The following is a 17431-nucleotide window of genomic DNA, read 5'->3' on the forward strand; positions in this document are numbered from 1 at the left end:
CACTGAATGAAAGCAAAAGAGAAAGAGAAAAATCGTAATATATTTATATGAATCACATCATCAAATCGGATCAAAAATTATTTAATCTGATGGTTATTATTAGTAGAGTAATAAATAGGAAAAGTTTAAGGGGTCGACAGCATACACACGAGTCGACACACAGTCTATTCAATTGTTACATACCATTGGCATATGTCGACTGGCATTTATCGGTAAGTGTCATACAAAATACTTATTGTTGAGACACAGTTTGTCAAAAGAGTGAGTGAGTGAGTGAGTGAGTGAGAGAGAGAGAGAGAGAGAGAGAGAGAGAGAGAGAGAGAGAGAGAGAGAGAGAGAGAGAGAGAGAGAGAGAGAGAGAGAGAGAGAGAGAGAGAGAGAGAGTGAAAGAGATATATGTTTGTGTGGATGTATGTAATATAGGGAAGCATACAAAACATATATAGATAGATAGATTTTGAGCCAATTTATTGTGACATTGAATAAATGCATTGACCATAAACTGATGGATAAGGGATACACCAAATCTATAAGTTTTATATACATTATATACCGTATAATACTCTATATCATAGCATATACTGTACTATATTGCAATATTATACAGATAGTATAGTTTATATTAATACAATACAGACCATACGAATAATATTAAAACCATTGAATAGTGTTTTTAAATAATAATCTCAAATAAAACAAAAAATTTTAAATTAAACGTTTTAACAACAAAAAATCATTTAAATCATTGTAAAGTCATATTTTTAGTTATAAACTAGTTGAAAATATTTATAATAAATTTGTCAAAAATAATTAATGTTTTATAAAAATATTTGTTTTTTGACAATATAATCAAATTGTTTATCAATTAATTGGTCTTTTTAAATGTCATCTATTTGAAATAATAATAATTATTATTATTATAACGTTGATAATAATAATGTAGTTTAGTATATAATTAGTCAGTAAAATGTGACTTAATGACAATCAAATTGCTCCCAAATAATTGATAAAAATTAATTAAGATATTTGTCGACTGTCCGAGAATTTATTGATTACAATAGTTTTGATTATAGCAATCACATCAACACATTGATTAGCAAAGAGAGAGAGAGAGAGAGAAAGAAAGAAAGAGAGAGAGATTATATTAATAGCTATCAGTGCCAATGTCTGTGTTATATATGCCTATACTAACTATCCTTTATTTAATTATACTCTTAACTGTGTACTGTTTGACACTTAACTCTCTATATATGGTATAAATACATATACAATACAATAATAGCAATGATTATGAGTGGCATTTCAGTAAATTAATGTAATATATATATATATATTATTTGATATTGTACAGTATTATACAGTAGTAATAAATATAATTATAGTAAATTAAGATTGAGATTCTATAATATAATAAATTATATATATATACTTATATTACTATATTTTATTATTGAAACGACTAAAAAATTAGCTAAATGAGAAAATAGTCAAAATAGTATTATTTTGTTTTACAATTAATTATAATTAAATTTTTCTAATTAAAATTCCTACAAAATTAAAATAGTAATTATCATAATAAATATTCAGAACTAACTTTACAATTACAGTGTTGTAGTTATTGTACGATACATACGAGTGTTTAAAACTTTTTTTTTGATAATAAGTAAAATTTTTATAAAATTTAGTCACAATATGTATGTCATATTTTTTATTACATACTTGATCTTATAATCATAATCTATTCAACAAAAAAATAATCAAAAAAAATTCTTACATATTTAGTGATGCATATATAACATGATTTAAATGAATAGATATAGAAAAAAACAATTATTAGTTTTTTTGCTTCTTATATTCAATACTAATAACTAAATTGTGAAAAAAGCATATAAAAAATTATATGATTTAATCATATGATCCTTTATAATGCTCTTTTGGATAGTAATATAATATTATAGCTATCTTTCCTTTAAACATCCCGATGTCATCTCTCTTTCTCTCTCTCTCTCTCTCTCTCTCTCTCTCTCTCTCTCTCTCTCTCTCTCTCTCTCTCTCTCTCACTCACTCACTCACTAACTCACTCACTCAGACACACACACATTTCCGATATTTCTCCTATATTTCTCATTAAACAAATAGTCAAAAGACACTCATCATAAAATATAATTAAATATTAATTCAATGTTTTGTTAGATTTTTTTGTAAATAATTAAATATTATTTATTTTAATTATTTGTCATATACTTTTTAATCAATTAGGTATATATTATACATTAATTAATGCAATATACATGTGTAATGCAACTATTTTTAATATGTTTAGCAATTTTTTTTATGTATTAATATATTATTTAATATAAATATTATATACATGCACATAATTATAACAATACATAATAGTACTGTAAATTTATATATAAATTTCTAAATACCTCAATAATTTTTAAACTATTAAAATTATTATCTGGTTTAAGTTATATTACTAAATATAACTTATTCATTGCAAATATAATGTGAAGTACACATTGAAATTTTCAAAAAATATTTTTAAATTTTCAAAAATCAATTCACTTGTCAATCAACTACATGTGTTAGCTCTTATACATTTATACAATTATAGATATATATATATAATTCAAAAAAAACTAAATAAAAATTTATAAATAAATTTTGCATATTATTAATAAAGCCATATTTAAATAATTTCAATTAAATAAGTATTTTATTAAGTTTTTAATTTAAAGATATATATATATATCCGATATCTATAGTATTGAATAGTTGTGCAAATAATATGATGTGATTTACTATATATACATATATTCAGTACAATAGCAATAAAAACGAAACGCCCACTGAATGGCCACAGAGATGTTGAAAGCAATTTAATAGTGCGATCGATGCGGCAAATCATTGCTTACGGTATGGATGTCTGAGCCGATAGTTTACGTCTGTGTTGTATGTGATGTACTGTAAGTATGTGTGTATGTGTGCGCATCCCTATCCTCTCAGTATTACTTTATAAAAACCTATAAATACAGTAATATTTTATTATCCGTTTAAATCTGTCTGGATTTTTCAATTTCATATACAAATAAAAAGGTTTCTCATAATAAACATATGAAAAAATAATAATTAAAAAAATAGTGTCAAATAAAAATTGATTTGATTAATATATAGTTAAAATAATATAATATTATTATAGAAATTATATTGAATATTATTTGTATTTTTTATTTTAAACTATAAGTAATAAATATATAAATATATTTTGTTGATAACAAAATTATGACAAGTATTGAAAATGGTTTGTTTTATATAAAATTTATTGTTAATAATATTTTTAATTTAATATTTGATTACATAATACTATTTATTTTTAGAAATAGGGTCGTCATCTATATCATCGACACAGGATTCACCGGTATATACACAACAACAACCACTAGTTCATCATCACATGAGATACCAGAGCAATGGTTATACAAGTAATGGTTGTCTAAGTCATCAAACAAATCAATTTTGTATGAAAATACTTATTATTATTATTATTATAATTAGTGCTATTATTAAACTTTTTTTAAAACATAAACAATTTATTTTATTTTATCATTAGATAACTCATCAATGGCACCGCTGATGACGACCATCAATGGCGGCGCCAACGGCAGTGCAACTGCATGTACGACACCGACAACGACAACAACAGCATCGTCGGCATCAACGATAGGTTGTCCGCAGCCAACAACACGTATACTTAGACCGCACTCGACACCGGCAACACTGATCTGGTTGGAAGATAATTACGAGTTGGCCGAAGGTGTTTGCATACCCCGGAGCGTACTTTATATGCATTACGTGGACTTCTGCGGCAACAACAATGTCCAGCCCGTAAACGCTGCCTCCTTTGGAAAGGTATTTGTGATGTTATTTATTTTATTTTTATTTTTTTAGATTATACTGTAGTTACCAATTGATAATAACAACAAAATTGAACAAACGGGTCATTTTTATTGTATATTTCGTTTAGATTATTAGACAACAGTTTCCCCAATTAACAACCCGACGATTGGGCACTAGAGGCCAATCACGTTATCATTATTATGGTATTGCCATTAGAGAGACATCCGTTTACTATCAGTCGTCGTACTCGAAAAAATCGGGACAAAAGTAAGTAATCAACAATTTAATTGATTTTTAAAATCGTAATATTATAGTAAATTGTTGATTAATCTAAATATTATATTAATTTTTAATTAAATAGTCTTATATTTTATATATTAATCTTAAGTTTGGCATATTATACTATAGTTGTTTATAAATAAATATAGGTAAATTTAGCTCTACTATAAGTAAAAAATTTAAAGCATACTAAATTAAAATAAAATATTTTATTAATATTATTCATATATATATATATATATATATATCATTATTTGATTATATAATTACAAATATTAATAAAGATAATTATTACAAAAATTTATCAATTTAGTAAACAATGCATAATTAAATATAGTGAATTGTATAAATTAATTGTTAAAATACATTTACTGTGTATACAGTATTTGCATTAAATGTCAGTAATTGCTGAAAAAATGCTTACAATATTATATAAGTATTGAATTTTATAGTATACTAATTCATGTTTTTCAATAACTTGTATTTAATATACGTGAGAGTGAGTGAGTGAGTGAGTGAGTGAGTGAGTGAGTGAGTGAGTGAGTGAGTGAGTGTGTGTGTGTGTGTGTGTGTGTGTGTGTGTTAGAGAGAGAGAGAGAGAGAGAGAGAGAGAGAGAGAGAGAGTATTAAATGTCTCATTCAATTAGTAGTGGTGTGTATAGCAAATCGCATCAGTAATCCTATATCCTATACATAACTGATATCTACTGTTATTACCTTTTATAACAATAAATGTATTGTGTGTGAGACAGTCGTTAAGCCAACACAATGACATACAAACTATGCACAGTATATGTAGAGTATGTATATGTGTTTGAACGGGAATACAAACCAAACTTATAGTATAAGCAATAGATATTGAAGTTATTATTTATTAGTAATTATAAAAAATAATAGAAATTTGTGTTATCATGTTTTTTAATTATTTATTTAAACTTTATAATTATATTATATTATTTTTACTTTTAAGATATAATAATTATATTCAATTATTTGCATTTAAAAGTGCAACGAAATCAAATTTATTACAGTTTATAACAATTGTCATATTAATTGGTTAACATTTGTGCAATAATTGACATTAATATTAGTATAAATTTTAATAAAAATTTATTAGAAAATATATTATATTATTTATATTCTATATAGAAAAAATTAAATATTATTATTTATAAGTAAGCTAATAAAAATTAATTAAAACTTAATTAAAAATTAATTAAAACATTTAAAAATTTAAAACTACTAATCATATTTAATGAGAAAAGTTTAAAGTTTATAAAGAATATTTTCATAATTAGATATAAATTGATAATAACTTACTAAATAATTATACTAAATAATAACTAAAATAAATTTTAAATTAGATTACTTAAATTAAAACGATAATTATTTAAACTATGAAACCGTATTCAAATTATTTAACTTAAATTGCTATATTAGTAACTTACTGTATTTGAAATGAATTAATAGTATATCAATTTGTAAATTATTTTTATTTTATTCAACATATATATTACGGTATATTACATAATTAAATCTAATTTAATTAACAAAATATTTGTCAAAACATGTGATTTTAGAAAAACAATATAATATAAAACATTTTATATATATTTATTAATATATTAATACTTTATAATATACATGTAAGTATATATATATATTATACACTATTAATATATTATTTATTAATTTAGTAATGTTGATCCACTAAAACGTGAGGCACGTGAAAATATTAATAAACAGGTATACATAAAAATTATTATAAAATTCATACCAAATAAAAAACTTAGCATACAAATATTAAATATTATTGATAATATTGTAATAATAATATTTGTTTGACACAATAACCAAAAAAAACACAATAGTCTATACCAACAACAATCAGCTCCCGGAGCCGTACGGCCACAATGTTGCCTCAGTTTCCTAACCTAAAAGATGTTATATTGCACAGCAGTTTGGATAAGGATAAGGTATGGATTATCAACTAATAATTGTTACAATTGTTAGCTATTATTATATATCTAAATTTTGATCCCTTTGCTTCCCAAACACACACACACACACACATATGCCTATAGATTTCAACATTTTTAATGATGTACCGAACCCATTGTCAGCGCATACTGGACACTGTCATACGGGCCAACTTCGATGAGGTCCAGACATTTTTGTTACACTTTTGGCAGGGGGTTCCACCACACCTGAGCCCAATACTTGAGTGCAATTCAGTAATCAATTTAATTGGTGTTTGCGACTCAATACTATACAAGACAATAGCTAACGTACTGTTGCCGTCAGTGTTGCAAACATTGCCCGAAAGGTATATATTCCTATCAATAATTATTTTTAAATAAATTTATAAATAATATTAATTCGTAAAACTAATTGAGAATTTAATTTTATTTTTTAAAGTTTAACAAAAATGATGAAACAGTTTGCCTCTGAGTTGGACAGTTGGCTTCGTATGTCACTCTACAATCTACCGGAGACTCTACGCTCGGTTAAGCTAGAGTTGGCCCGACGTTTCGGTCAAGTGTTACGCCGACAGACATCGCTGAACCATTTGTCGCAGGCCTTACGTATGGTTGTCAACAATACAGATATAACACTACAAATGTTAAGGGACTGGCGTACGATTGATGTCCAAAATATTTGTGCCAACATTTTTGCCGACTATTTTAACATTGAAAACAATACCACTGTTGATAATGGCGACAACAACGACGTTATGGATGACAACGACACCAATTGCAATGATGACGATACCTGTGCTTCTGGTGTCGGCGCTGATGATAATAATAGCAATACACGCATCAACACCAACAACAGCAACAGGTCTTGCAATTCAAAGATAAAGTTGATCTCAAAATGTAAGTCCATTCCGTGTGTTTTAGTATAATAATGCTAATTATTATTATTTTTGTGGTGGGGAACGGTATATATATAGTTTGCGAGCAATTTGAGCATTTACTGGAAGAGGAGGCACAAATTGAAAACTATTTAGAGTGGTTGGAGTCAATCGTTCACAAGTGTGTCCTATATGTATGTTCAAACCATTGATAATTTTTTTCAAAATATTATCATTGATATTATAATAAGTTTTGTTTATGATTTTTTTTTTTGCTTAGCCGAGTCTCAAATGTACCAATACATCGACTTTACGCCGCTATTCCCGACATTTTCTGCTTCTGTGGTCGGCATTTGGCTCCCGTGTCATCCAAGACATGACTCTACAAAGTGCACAAAGCTTTGGTATGCAATAGTTTCACACACATACACACACACACACAAAATCGTTGAACTTATTGTTGATCATAATTTAGGATCATTTCACTTATTACGGCTTATGTTTGACGACTATGTCCTCTATTTGGTCGAATATGTCCAACTGGATGAACAAATGAAACAATTTCTACGGCTCATACCTAACAACGAACCACCTGTTTTTACTGTTTTCTATTATAATGGTTATTATCAAAAAAAATGTATATCACACTAGTATTATATAAAATATTTATTCTCTCTCTCTTTCTTTCTTTCTTTCTTTATTTCTCTTGTGCTGATAGACTGTGAAATGTCTAATACTAGTCATCCGGTGCCAAACCCAACGGTACCCATCGAGTACGAGTCGACTGTAAGCAGCAGTACAGGCGATTTTGGTGCCAACGATACTCCAAACGGCAATATAACAGTCGATGTCAGTCACGACACTATGACTGGTACTACTGCACAACAGTCCTATGCCTATACATCCTATCCATTAACTCAAGGCTCGTATACTACATATCAGAATCCCAGGTAATGGTTAAATGAAAATATTTGTATTAATAAGAATTTATGTATTGACTCAAAAGTGTTATCTATTATATCGTATATAACAGTGCAATATATGATACACAAGTAGATCAACAGCAGCAGCAACAACAACAACAACACCATCATCATCAACAACAACACAGTCAAAGACATACTACTAACTCATCCAACTATTCGTGGTATACGCCTAACAGCGGTCACGGGATGTATGAGTTTGGTGGCGATAATCAGCAACCAATTGATGGACATCATCACAGCCAACATCAACATCATCATCAACAACAACAACATAATGGGGATCAAGTAATTAGCGCACAGACTATTGATGGCATGAATCAAGTGAATGGAAACGAGTTTTATGATTGCATTCAATAATTTGTTTTAATATAAATTTATATCATATCTATTGTCTTAAATTAATATTTTAACTATAAAAGGCTCAGTTTGAAACATTTGATTTAATTAAAGTCATCGAAAATTATATTCATCAAAATATGTTTTAAAAAAAATTATTTTTATTATTTAGTATTCAATATTATTATTATTAAATTTTATTATTGTATGTGTAATTTTCAATTTATGATATTTTATAATACAATTTTTTATTAGATATTATTAGTTGACTAAAATTCAATTATATTATACTGTATTTCTATAAAAATTAAAATTATAACAATAAATACTTAATTAAATTCATTACAAGTAAAATAATCTATACAATTAAATTTTATTTGACAATTAATTATTAAAAAAATAAAATAAAAATAAGATTTAAACTTTTATTATTATTATAAAATTAAATAGAAATAGTTTTGTAATTTCTGTATATATATTATTAATAGTATTTAGATTTTTAATATATATATATATATATATACTGTATATATATATATTTAAGACAAACATGCATAGAGATTGCCATTAGAGGCAATAATATGATTGCTGTTAACAGTATTGTCAAATATGGCTCCGTTATTATCAAAAATATACTGATCGCCGTCTATGACATATTGATAGTCCACTGGATAGTGTTGTTGTTGACCACTGTATGATGAATAGTTGGCCGCCGACGGTGGCGACAATGAGTCGTTGTTTGATGAGTCTGTCAATGTGGGCGAGTAGTAGTAGTCGGTGTCGTCACAAATATATTGATCCCATTTTATGGTTGACAACCATTGGTTGATATCGTTATAGGATTGTTGTTGAAGTTGTTGTTCTTGTTCTTGTGATTGATGATGGTTTTGCTGTTGTTGTTGATGTTGTTGATGATGATTATGATGATGATAGCTGTCCATAGTTAGTGATGTAGTTGTATCGCATGATATTAATTGAGACAAATCTTTATAGTTTGTTTGAACAAACAAAAATTAATATAATAATTAATATAATTAATAATTTACTGTTTATACCATTATTGATGATAATATTGTTATTATTGAGCGGTTGTTTCATTATGGTTAGTCTCCTAACCGAAAGTGATTCGTGTCTTATTGATCGGCAAACCCTCAATAGGGTGTACTCTTCAAGTGTTACAAACAATAAGTGCCAAAAGCCTATTATGATATAATTTAATAAAAATTATTTTATGATTACTTTACTTTTTGTACTTTAATTATTTAATATTAAATTAATAATTTAGTTTATGCTATTAATTTCTTTCAAGTAAAATATTATGTTTTTCTGTATAAATAAAAATCAACAATATAGGTTTAATATTAATATTAAAATTATATAGTATAATTAATTAATATATTAATTTTAACCCTATAAATTAAAGCTATAATTCATATAAATTATCTAACTCTATAAGATTAACTTTTATTATAGATTATTAGATAATATAAATTATTATTATTAATAATATTTATACAATGAGTAATATAATTGATGACTAATTGAAATAATTTGTATTTGCGATTACAATAGTTAATACACGCGTATGATATTAATAAAAACAAATAAAAAAAGAAATTAATTATTTTTATAAATATTATAGTTGTAAAGCTCACATAATTTTTTCAGATAAAAAATAATATTGTATTTATTTATATATTAATAATTATTTAAATAAATAAATAAAAAATAAATCGTCTATTTATTCTACATAATTTATAAAGGATTTAAAGTCTATAATTAATTGCACACAAAATAGCATAAACTGATTTATATATTTTTTTAAAAATAACAATAAATTAATTAATTAATGATATTTTGATTATATAAATAATATACCAAAACTTTTAGCGTTGCTTAATGTAAGATCACGTATTATACCGGATAGGTATGTGCCCAATGCAAACACCAATTGACTCGCCCTAGTTGTCAAACACGCGTGTTTCCCCTATTTGTTATTAAAAAAATTATTATTATTAGTATTACAAATCAAATTAGTATTTATATAACATGTTTGTTGAAAAATAAATAAATAATGATAATTCTAATAATGTACCGGTATTTTTATATATATATATATATATATATTATATAATTTATTTATTATTGAAAATAATTTGTATATTCCCTTTAACTGTACTAATAAAAAATTGTTGTATATCTATATACAAAGACAATAAATTATAGTTAACACTTAAAATAAATATTTTTATTAATATTATTTATCTAATAATAATATTTTTATTATATTTTATTTTTATTGAAATCTTGTTTATAATCAAAAATATAATTTCCGGTGTGTGTGTATGTGTTTGTTTATATTATCAATAAATCATAAATAAAATATTGTTTTTATACCTATAATATTTAATTATATTATATATTAATATATATTAAATAACATGTTTTTATTATTATAAATATTCTAAGCTATTCTTGTAAATTTTAAGATTTTTTATTTTGAGTATAATATGATATACATAAATAAAAGTTTTGAAATTTAAAAGTAAAAATGCAAATATATATATTATATTTAATTTTTTTTAAATATTTCACACTTACATTAACCACATGCTTATCAACAATATTATTGACCCAATCGGTCATATAATCAAATTGGATGTCCTGGCGTACGGCACCAATGAGATCGCAAAATGACTGATATATACCACCGTCAGCTGATAGGCTGGCAGTAGTAGTGGTGGAGGTGTTATTGTTGGCCAACAATGTCACCATTTGTGACCAAATTTCTTGTGTCTCAACACTGGCTATTTCGCGACACATGAGTAGTATATTTGCCGGCTGTGAGACCACTATTTTGCAGCTCTAATTCAAAGTCAGATATAAGTAAAAACAAAATACATACAATATATTACTTTAACTGTCACCAAATGTATAACATATTAGTAAAGTAAAAAAATTTAGTTTTTAAAATACTTTGACTAATTGTAGGAAAGATAGCTGTCGTTTGATAGCACGTGTAAACTGTTGCAATACATCCAACTTTTTGACTGTTATTTGCGCGGACAGGGCTTTCATGGATAGTTCGATCCATTTAGGCATCGATTGGATGATCCGTAACAACTCGTGTGTAAACTGTTCCGGCAATTCATACAACGATTTCGGGGACAATGAGTCTTCAATAGCCTATAGATAGATATTATGTTTAAAAATAGTCAATATATTGTAATTGTTAATATTTAATACATTGCATGCTATTTGATATTTTTAAAAATTTGCTAATAAATAAAATAATAGTCTTAATGATTTAATGATAACAAATCTACAATATTAAAATTTATATTTTACTCATAATCAATCACTAATTTATTAATAAATGTGTAATGAATGTGAAGTTTTAAATAACTAATTAATCTTATATTGTAATTTTTCAAAATAATTAATATCTCTAAAAAAAATCATTGCAAGATTGCTAAATTTTTAGCAAAATCTAATAGCAAACAAATAATAAGATTTTAAAATTATATATTTAAAATGATTAACAAATTTGAGAAATTAATTTTCAATATATATTTTTTTGTATTAATTAATTATTTTTTAGAGATGATGTAAATTATATTTAAGAATTTATTTATGTATTAATTATAGCAACATATCTTAATTTAATTTATAAATAAATTTTTTATATAAATAAAACTACAGTAAATGGATATATAATATTAATCTAGAATTTATTAATAGTTTAAATATAATTACTTATTATTAATAAATCTCTATTACATTATGTAATTTAATTTATATTTACTTATGTATTGCATATATATAAATTATCTGTAATTTAGTATTTATTAGTAGCAATGCGCTAATTTGTCTTATTAAACAAATATTTAAAGTGTATTATTTGTATTAGGGTTTTTAATTTGCATTTTAATTTTAATTAGTTATTGAATATAAACTTTATACTATCAATACTATAATTTATTTAATAGATTTTTAAAACTAATTGAGCAATGAAATTGAATTTTAAGTTTTTAATAATAATACCCACAACTATATTAAATATTTATATAATTGATTTACTATCAGTAACATTTATATTAAAAAAAACTTTGTTTTAAAAATAATTTATTATATCAAAATATTATAGTATATATACAGTATATTATTATTATTATTATTATGAAAATGTTTCAAAATATAATACACATAAAAAATTTAAAGAATATCTAGATTATAATGCACTTAAAACTAGTTTTATCATTGTTAATTTGTTGACATAAAAAAAATTTTATATAATAAAAATTATTTATTATATATATATACTGTATATATTTATTTATCTATTTTCAACACTTTAAATATACAGTTACTTATAAGTTACTTTATAACTTTACCGGTATATATCATTGTATGATAATTGGTGTGTGAATCCTAAATGATATACTTATAAAACATAGAGTTTAATATAGAGATAAAACTAACTGTTTTGCTAATTTTCCCACACTATTCAATAAATTATTAATATATTGTAAAAGTATCATTTTAAACAAAACAATATATATATATACCAATTATCATGGTGTGATAATATAGATAAAATTTGTAAACAAAAAAAGCATATATACTGCAAATAAGACAAAATACTAGAAAATTGTTAAATTATAAATATATGTAAAATTTAAAATGATATAAAATATTGTAATTTCTAGACACTTACCGAATACAGTACAGAATCTGCACACTCAATGACATCGACCATAAACTGGTTGTCCAACAGGTCGGTCAAATGTTGTGGAATACCTGTCCAAAAATGTGACAAATATTTTTGAACTTCATCGCTATTGGCAATGATAATAGTGTCCAAAATACGTTGACAATGGCTTTTATACATTAGCAAAAATGTTGATAACTTATCAGGTGAAATGTGCACCGGTACGATAAAATCACGGGCCCGGGGAAAGTGTCGCAACTGTGGCTTAAAACTAATCAATTGGGGCATTACCTGTGCAGCCGTTTTGATGGGTCGTGCGGTTAACGATTTTCTAATAGCTGCTGACATTTTTTTGTTTTTATTATTTCCATTATTATTATTATTATTAGTATTTTTATTACACTTAATCTTAATTTTACTAATATTAATATTTTTATTAAAATTATTATCACTATTATTATTATTAAGAGTTTTGTTGCAAATTTTGTCATGAGTTACAACTCTATTAATTAGTAATTTAAGTTTTATAATAAAATAATTAATATTTATTTAGTTTTTTTTTTTGAAAAAAATATTTATGTCTGAATAGTATTCTTACCTATTATTTAGTTTATTTTGATTTTGAACCTCTTGTTCGTCTGCATAATATATGGATGTCCTGCGTATGCCTACACCATAGTAATGATATTTCGACTGTCCTCTCGTTCCCAGCCGACGGGTCGTAATTTTCGGAAATTTTTGACGGACTAACTAAATTTTTTTTTTAAAATTAATTATAATTATTTAGTTAATTATTTTTTTTTATTATAATAATAATTTCTATAATTAATTTATGATCATTATGTACTTTGCCAAAGGCTGCGGCACCGATAGGTTTGCCGGATCGGCGCCTCATATAATCCAAATAGTGTTTGTATAGTAGACACCTGGGCAGACATATGCCATCCTTGATCTCGTAGTTTGATTCAAGCCTAAATGGATATAGTTTTTTATATGGTAACTATAAAACTATTTATTTAGTTTTTTTTTGAAAATCATATACCAGTTCAATGTGTGCTCATTTAATCTTCTGTGATGGCTTCTCCGGTTAGACATATCGTTTAAAATAATTTAATTTTTAAAACATAAAAATAACACAAAAAACTTTTATAACTTTTTAACTTTTAACTAAGTATTTATAATAAATTATTATTTTATGTATACTAGTAGTGAAAACACTACTAAATTAATAATATTGTATATATAAACTAAGTAATTAATGGGACAGGTAGAGAAAATCAAATACATATAGATATATATATATATATTTATTTATATAAAATCGTGGGATGACTATCGCCACGCAGTCTATACCAAGAAAATTGATATCAATTATTAATTGTTATTATTATTATTACGGCTTAGGAAGTAAATACAGATACAGATATATAGTCAATGAATGAGAAACAGTAATGAATATAATCAAACAACCAAACAGTTTATTTGTTATTAATAATTATTATAATGCCGACACTTATAATGTTAATATACAGTATTTTATTTATATTATATAATAAACTTGCAATAGTATTGTAAATATTTCATCTAAATAAATGAAACACATTTATTATAGAAACAAAAACTTTTATATATATATATCATTTTTATAAGTGTATAAAACAATAATTATTATAATAAAATAATTAATTAATTAAAAAAGTGCATTTTTATAATACAAAAAACTTATTTATAGATTACTTGTCTAATATCATACAGTATATAAAAATGTAGTGATTTAAATAAAAAAAATACAGACTACTAATAGCTTATTATATTTTGTATGTGTTCAGCAATTAGATGAAACAAAGTCACAACTGTTGGTCACATCCCTCATCCCTTTTAACAATACCTCCCATTCCTCTCTCTCTCTCTCTCTCCTGTTTGTCCATTAGAGAGGGGTTGCATAGTATGCAATGCATACAGTGAACTAAGATTAAATGTATTGTAAGTCTCGTAATGTGTGAAAATACATATATATACGGCATTGTGTGCGCTATGATATGACAAAAAAAATCTATATACTATACACAGTAATTGTAGGTAAATGTTTAACTAAACTATTATGATATTGTTGTTAAATAGTGAGTGAGTAAATGAGAGAAGAGAGAGTGAGTGAGAGAGAAAAAAAAAGTTTGACTTTAATGTTTGCCGACACATATATTATTTTAAGTTTGTTTTATACCAGGCATTGATTATTATATTATTATTATTATTATGTTATTATTTAGTAGACCCATATGTTTGCTAAAGTTGTGCTAATCATATAGTTGACTCTCTCTCTCTCTCTCTCTCTCTCTCTCTCTCTCTCTCTCTCTCTCTCTCTCTCTCTCTCTCTCTCTCTCTCTCTCTCTCTCTCTCTCTCTCTCTCTCTCTTTAACATATAATCACAAACACTTACTTACTTACGAAAATCACAAATTGAAGCTACCACAATTTGATAAAAATGTAATATTTATAGTAAGATTTTTAATTAACTCTAGATAATAGTAATTATAAATTTACATTTTAGAAACGTTTTAGTTTTTCATTAATTAAATTAAAACTTTTAGATTTATACTATAATAAATACGATAAGCTTTATTTTTAACAGTAATATAAAAAACTATAACTTATTTTAAGCACATTTATTTATTTTTTAAGTAAAAATAATATTGTACATTTATGATTATTTTATAAATAATTAAATAGAACTTGGTAATTTTATTTTATATTTAGTTGAATAATAAATTATTATTTAAATCAATTTTTAAATTTTTACCAAATTAATTACAGATGCTATTTGAAACACGTGTCCTAATATTATTATTATTTATTATACTATAACTACTTAATCGCTATTAGTTATATAATTTCCATTTCAATACATAAGCCACATATACAGTACATGACATATACATAAAACATTTTACGGCAATAGAGTGTATACCAGTATTATAGTACTGAATAAAGTTTATAATGTATACCTAAATGTGTTAAATTATTTTTATACAAATACAATAAAAAAGTAATAGTTATGTACACCGTTTTTACCGTAATTACTATATAATGAAGTAACGCCACTCAATCGGCCGGTGCTTTTGATTGATAAACTTAAATCAGATCCGACTTACAGATTAGATAATTAATAACTACCTCTCTCTCTCTCTCTCTCTCTCTCTCTCTCTCTCTCTCTCTCTCTCTCTCTCTCTCTCTCTCTCTCTCTCTCTCTCTCACTCACTCTCTCACTCACTTACTAGTGATTTAACAGTTTGTGTAATATTTTTTTTACACACATTATATTATTTTACTATTGAAAAACAATTAAAAGTATTTATTTAAATGTCAATATAAAAAAAATGTAATTTTTAATTTAGATATTAAAACATTTATAATATTAAATTTATTTTATATTTGAATAATAATAACTTATAATAATATTTTTGTTATTGATTATATATATATATTTATGACACATTCAATACATAATAACTTTATATAATAACTTTATATTGTGAATGAAATTTAATGTTTATTTTGCAAAATCATATTTCTTTTCCGGTGATAATTTTAATACATATTTTATTTTATCTGATTTTATATCTATAATGATTCATATTGTTTAAGATTGTAAAACCTATATTATATTAAATTCATTACAAATTAATGATATAATAATGTACTAATAATACAGTATTAATAAGAACTTTAATATAATATCCTAATTATAATTAATTAGTTTATAAATTTAATAAAATAAATTTTTTAAAATAATTTTATATCTATAAAAAATGTAAATTAATTTTAGTTAATTATTTATATAAATTATTTTCAATTATATCATCATATCGTTAATTGAATTATCATATATTAAATATTGTGTTTATTATCATAATAGCGCATCATTTTCATAATTGCTTTGATATCAATATTAATTATTTACAATTAAAAAAGTAATGACATTAACAATATTTCTTATGAAATAATTTATTATTTAAAAATTATAACTAATTAAAAAATATAATTATTATAAATAACACTTACAATTAATTATAAAGTATATTATATAATATATGTACTGTAGTATTGTATAATTAGTATTAGTATGAATTTTTTAAATTAATATATTTCATTTATTTTAAAATACATTTATATCAATAGTAAAGTATATTAACATTATTTATATCCGTTATTATTAATTTTAAAAAATCATTTTATCGGTCATTTAATGATTAACTGATAGTTCCAACAAAACAAATAGATAAAATAGAAAAAATATAGCAATAAAAAATTATTACATTTTTATTTTTTTATATAATTTTCATTTTAGATTTTACAGTATTTAAT

General features: G+C 24.3%; 1 protein-coding gene across 1 annotated transcript; it reads left to right on the forward strand.

Annotated features, from left to right (window-relative positions):
- Positions 1 to 174: 174 nt before the first annotated feature.
- LOC128958266 (transcription factor RFX4-like) lies at positions 175 to 7606 on the forward strand (the record flags this gene model as incomplete). Its single annotated transcript, XM_054304083.1, has 11 exons — positions 175 to 212; positions 3384 to 3524; positions 3617 to 3915; positions 4031 to 4170; positions 5880 to 5928; positions 6054 to 6158; positions 6267 to 6508; positions 6601 to 7058; positions 7136 to 7230; positions 7317 to 7440; positions 7512 to 7606. Coding segments are annotated over exons 2-11 (1671 nt in total), but the record flags the coding sequence as incomplete, so codon positions are not given.
- Between the last annotated feature and the right edge of the window lie 9825 nt (positions 7607 to 17431).

This window comes from Oppia nitens, unplaced genomic scaffold (genome assembly GCF_028296485.1).
Source record: "Oppia nitens isolate AA-2021 unplaced genomic scaffold, nextdenovo-longstitch-racon4-pilon3 scaffold3_pilon_pilon_pilon, whole genome shotgun sequence".
In the NCBI taxonomy this organism is placed as follows: domain Eukaryota; kingdom Metazoa; phylum Arthropoda; class Arachnida; order Sarcoptiformes; family Oppiidae; genus Oppia; species Oppia nitens.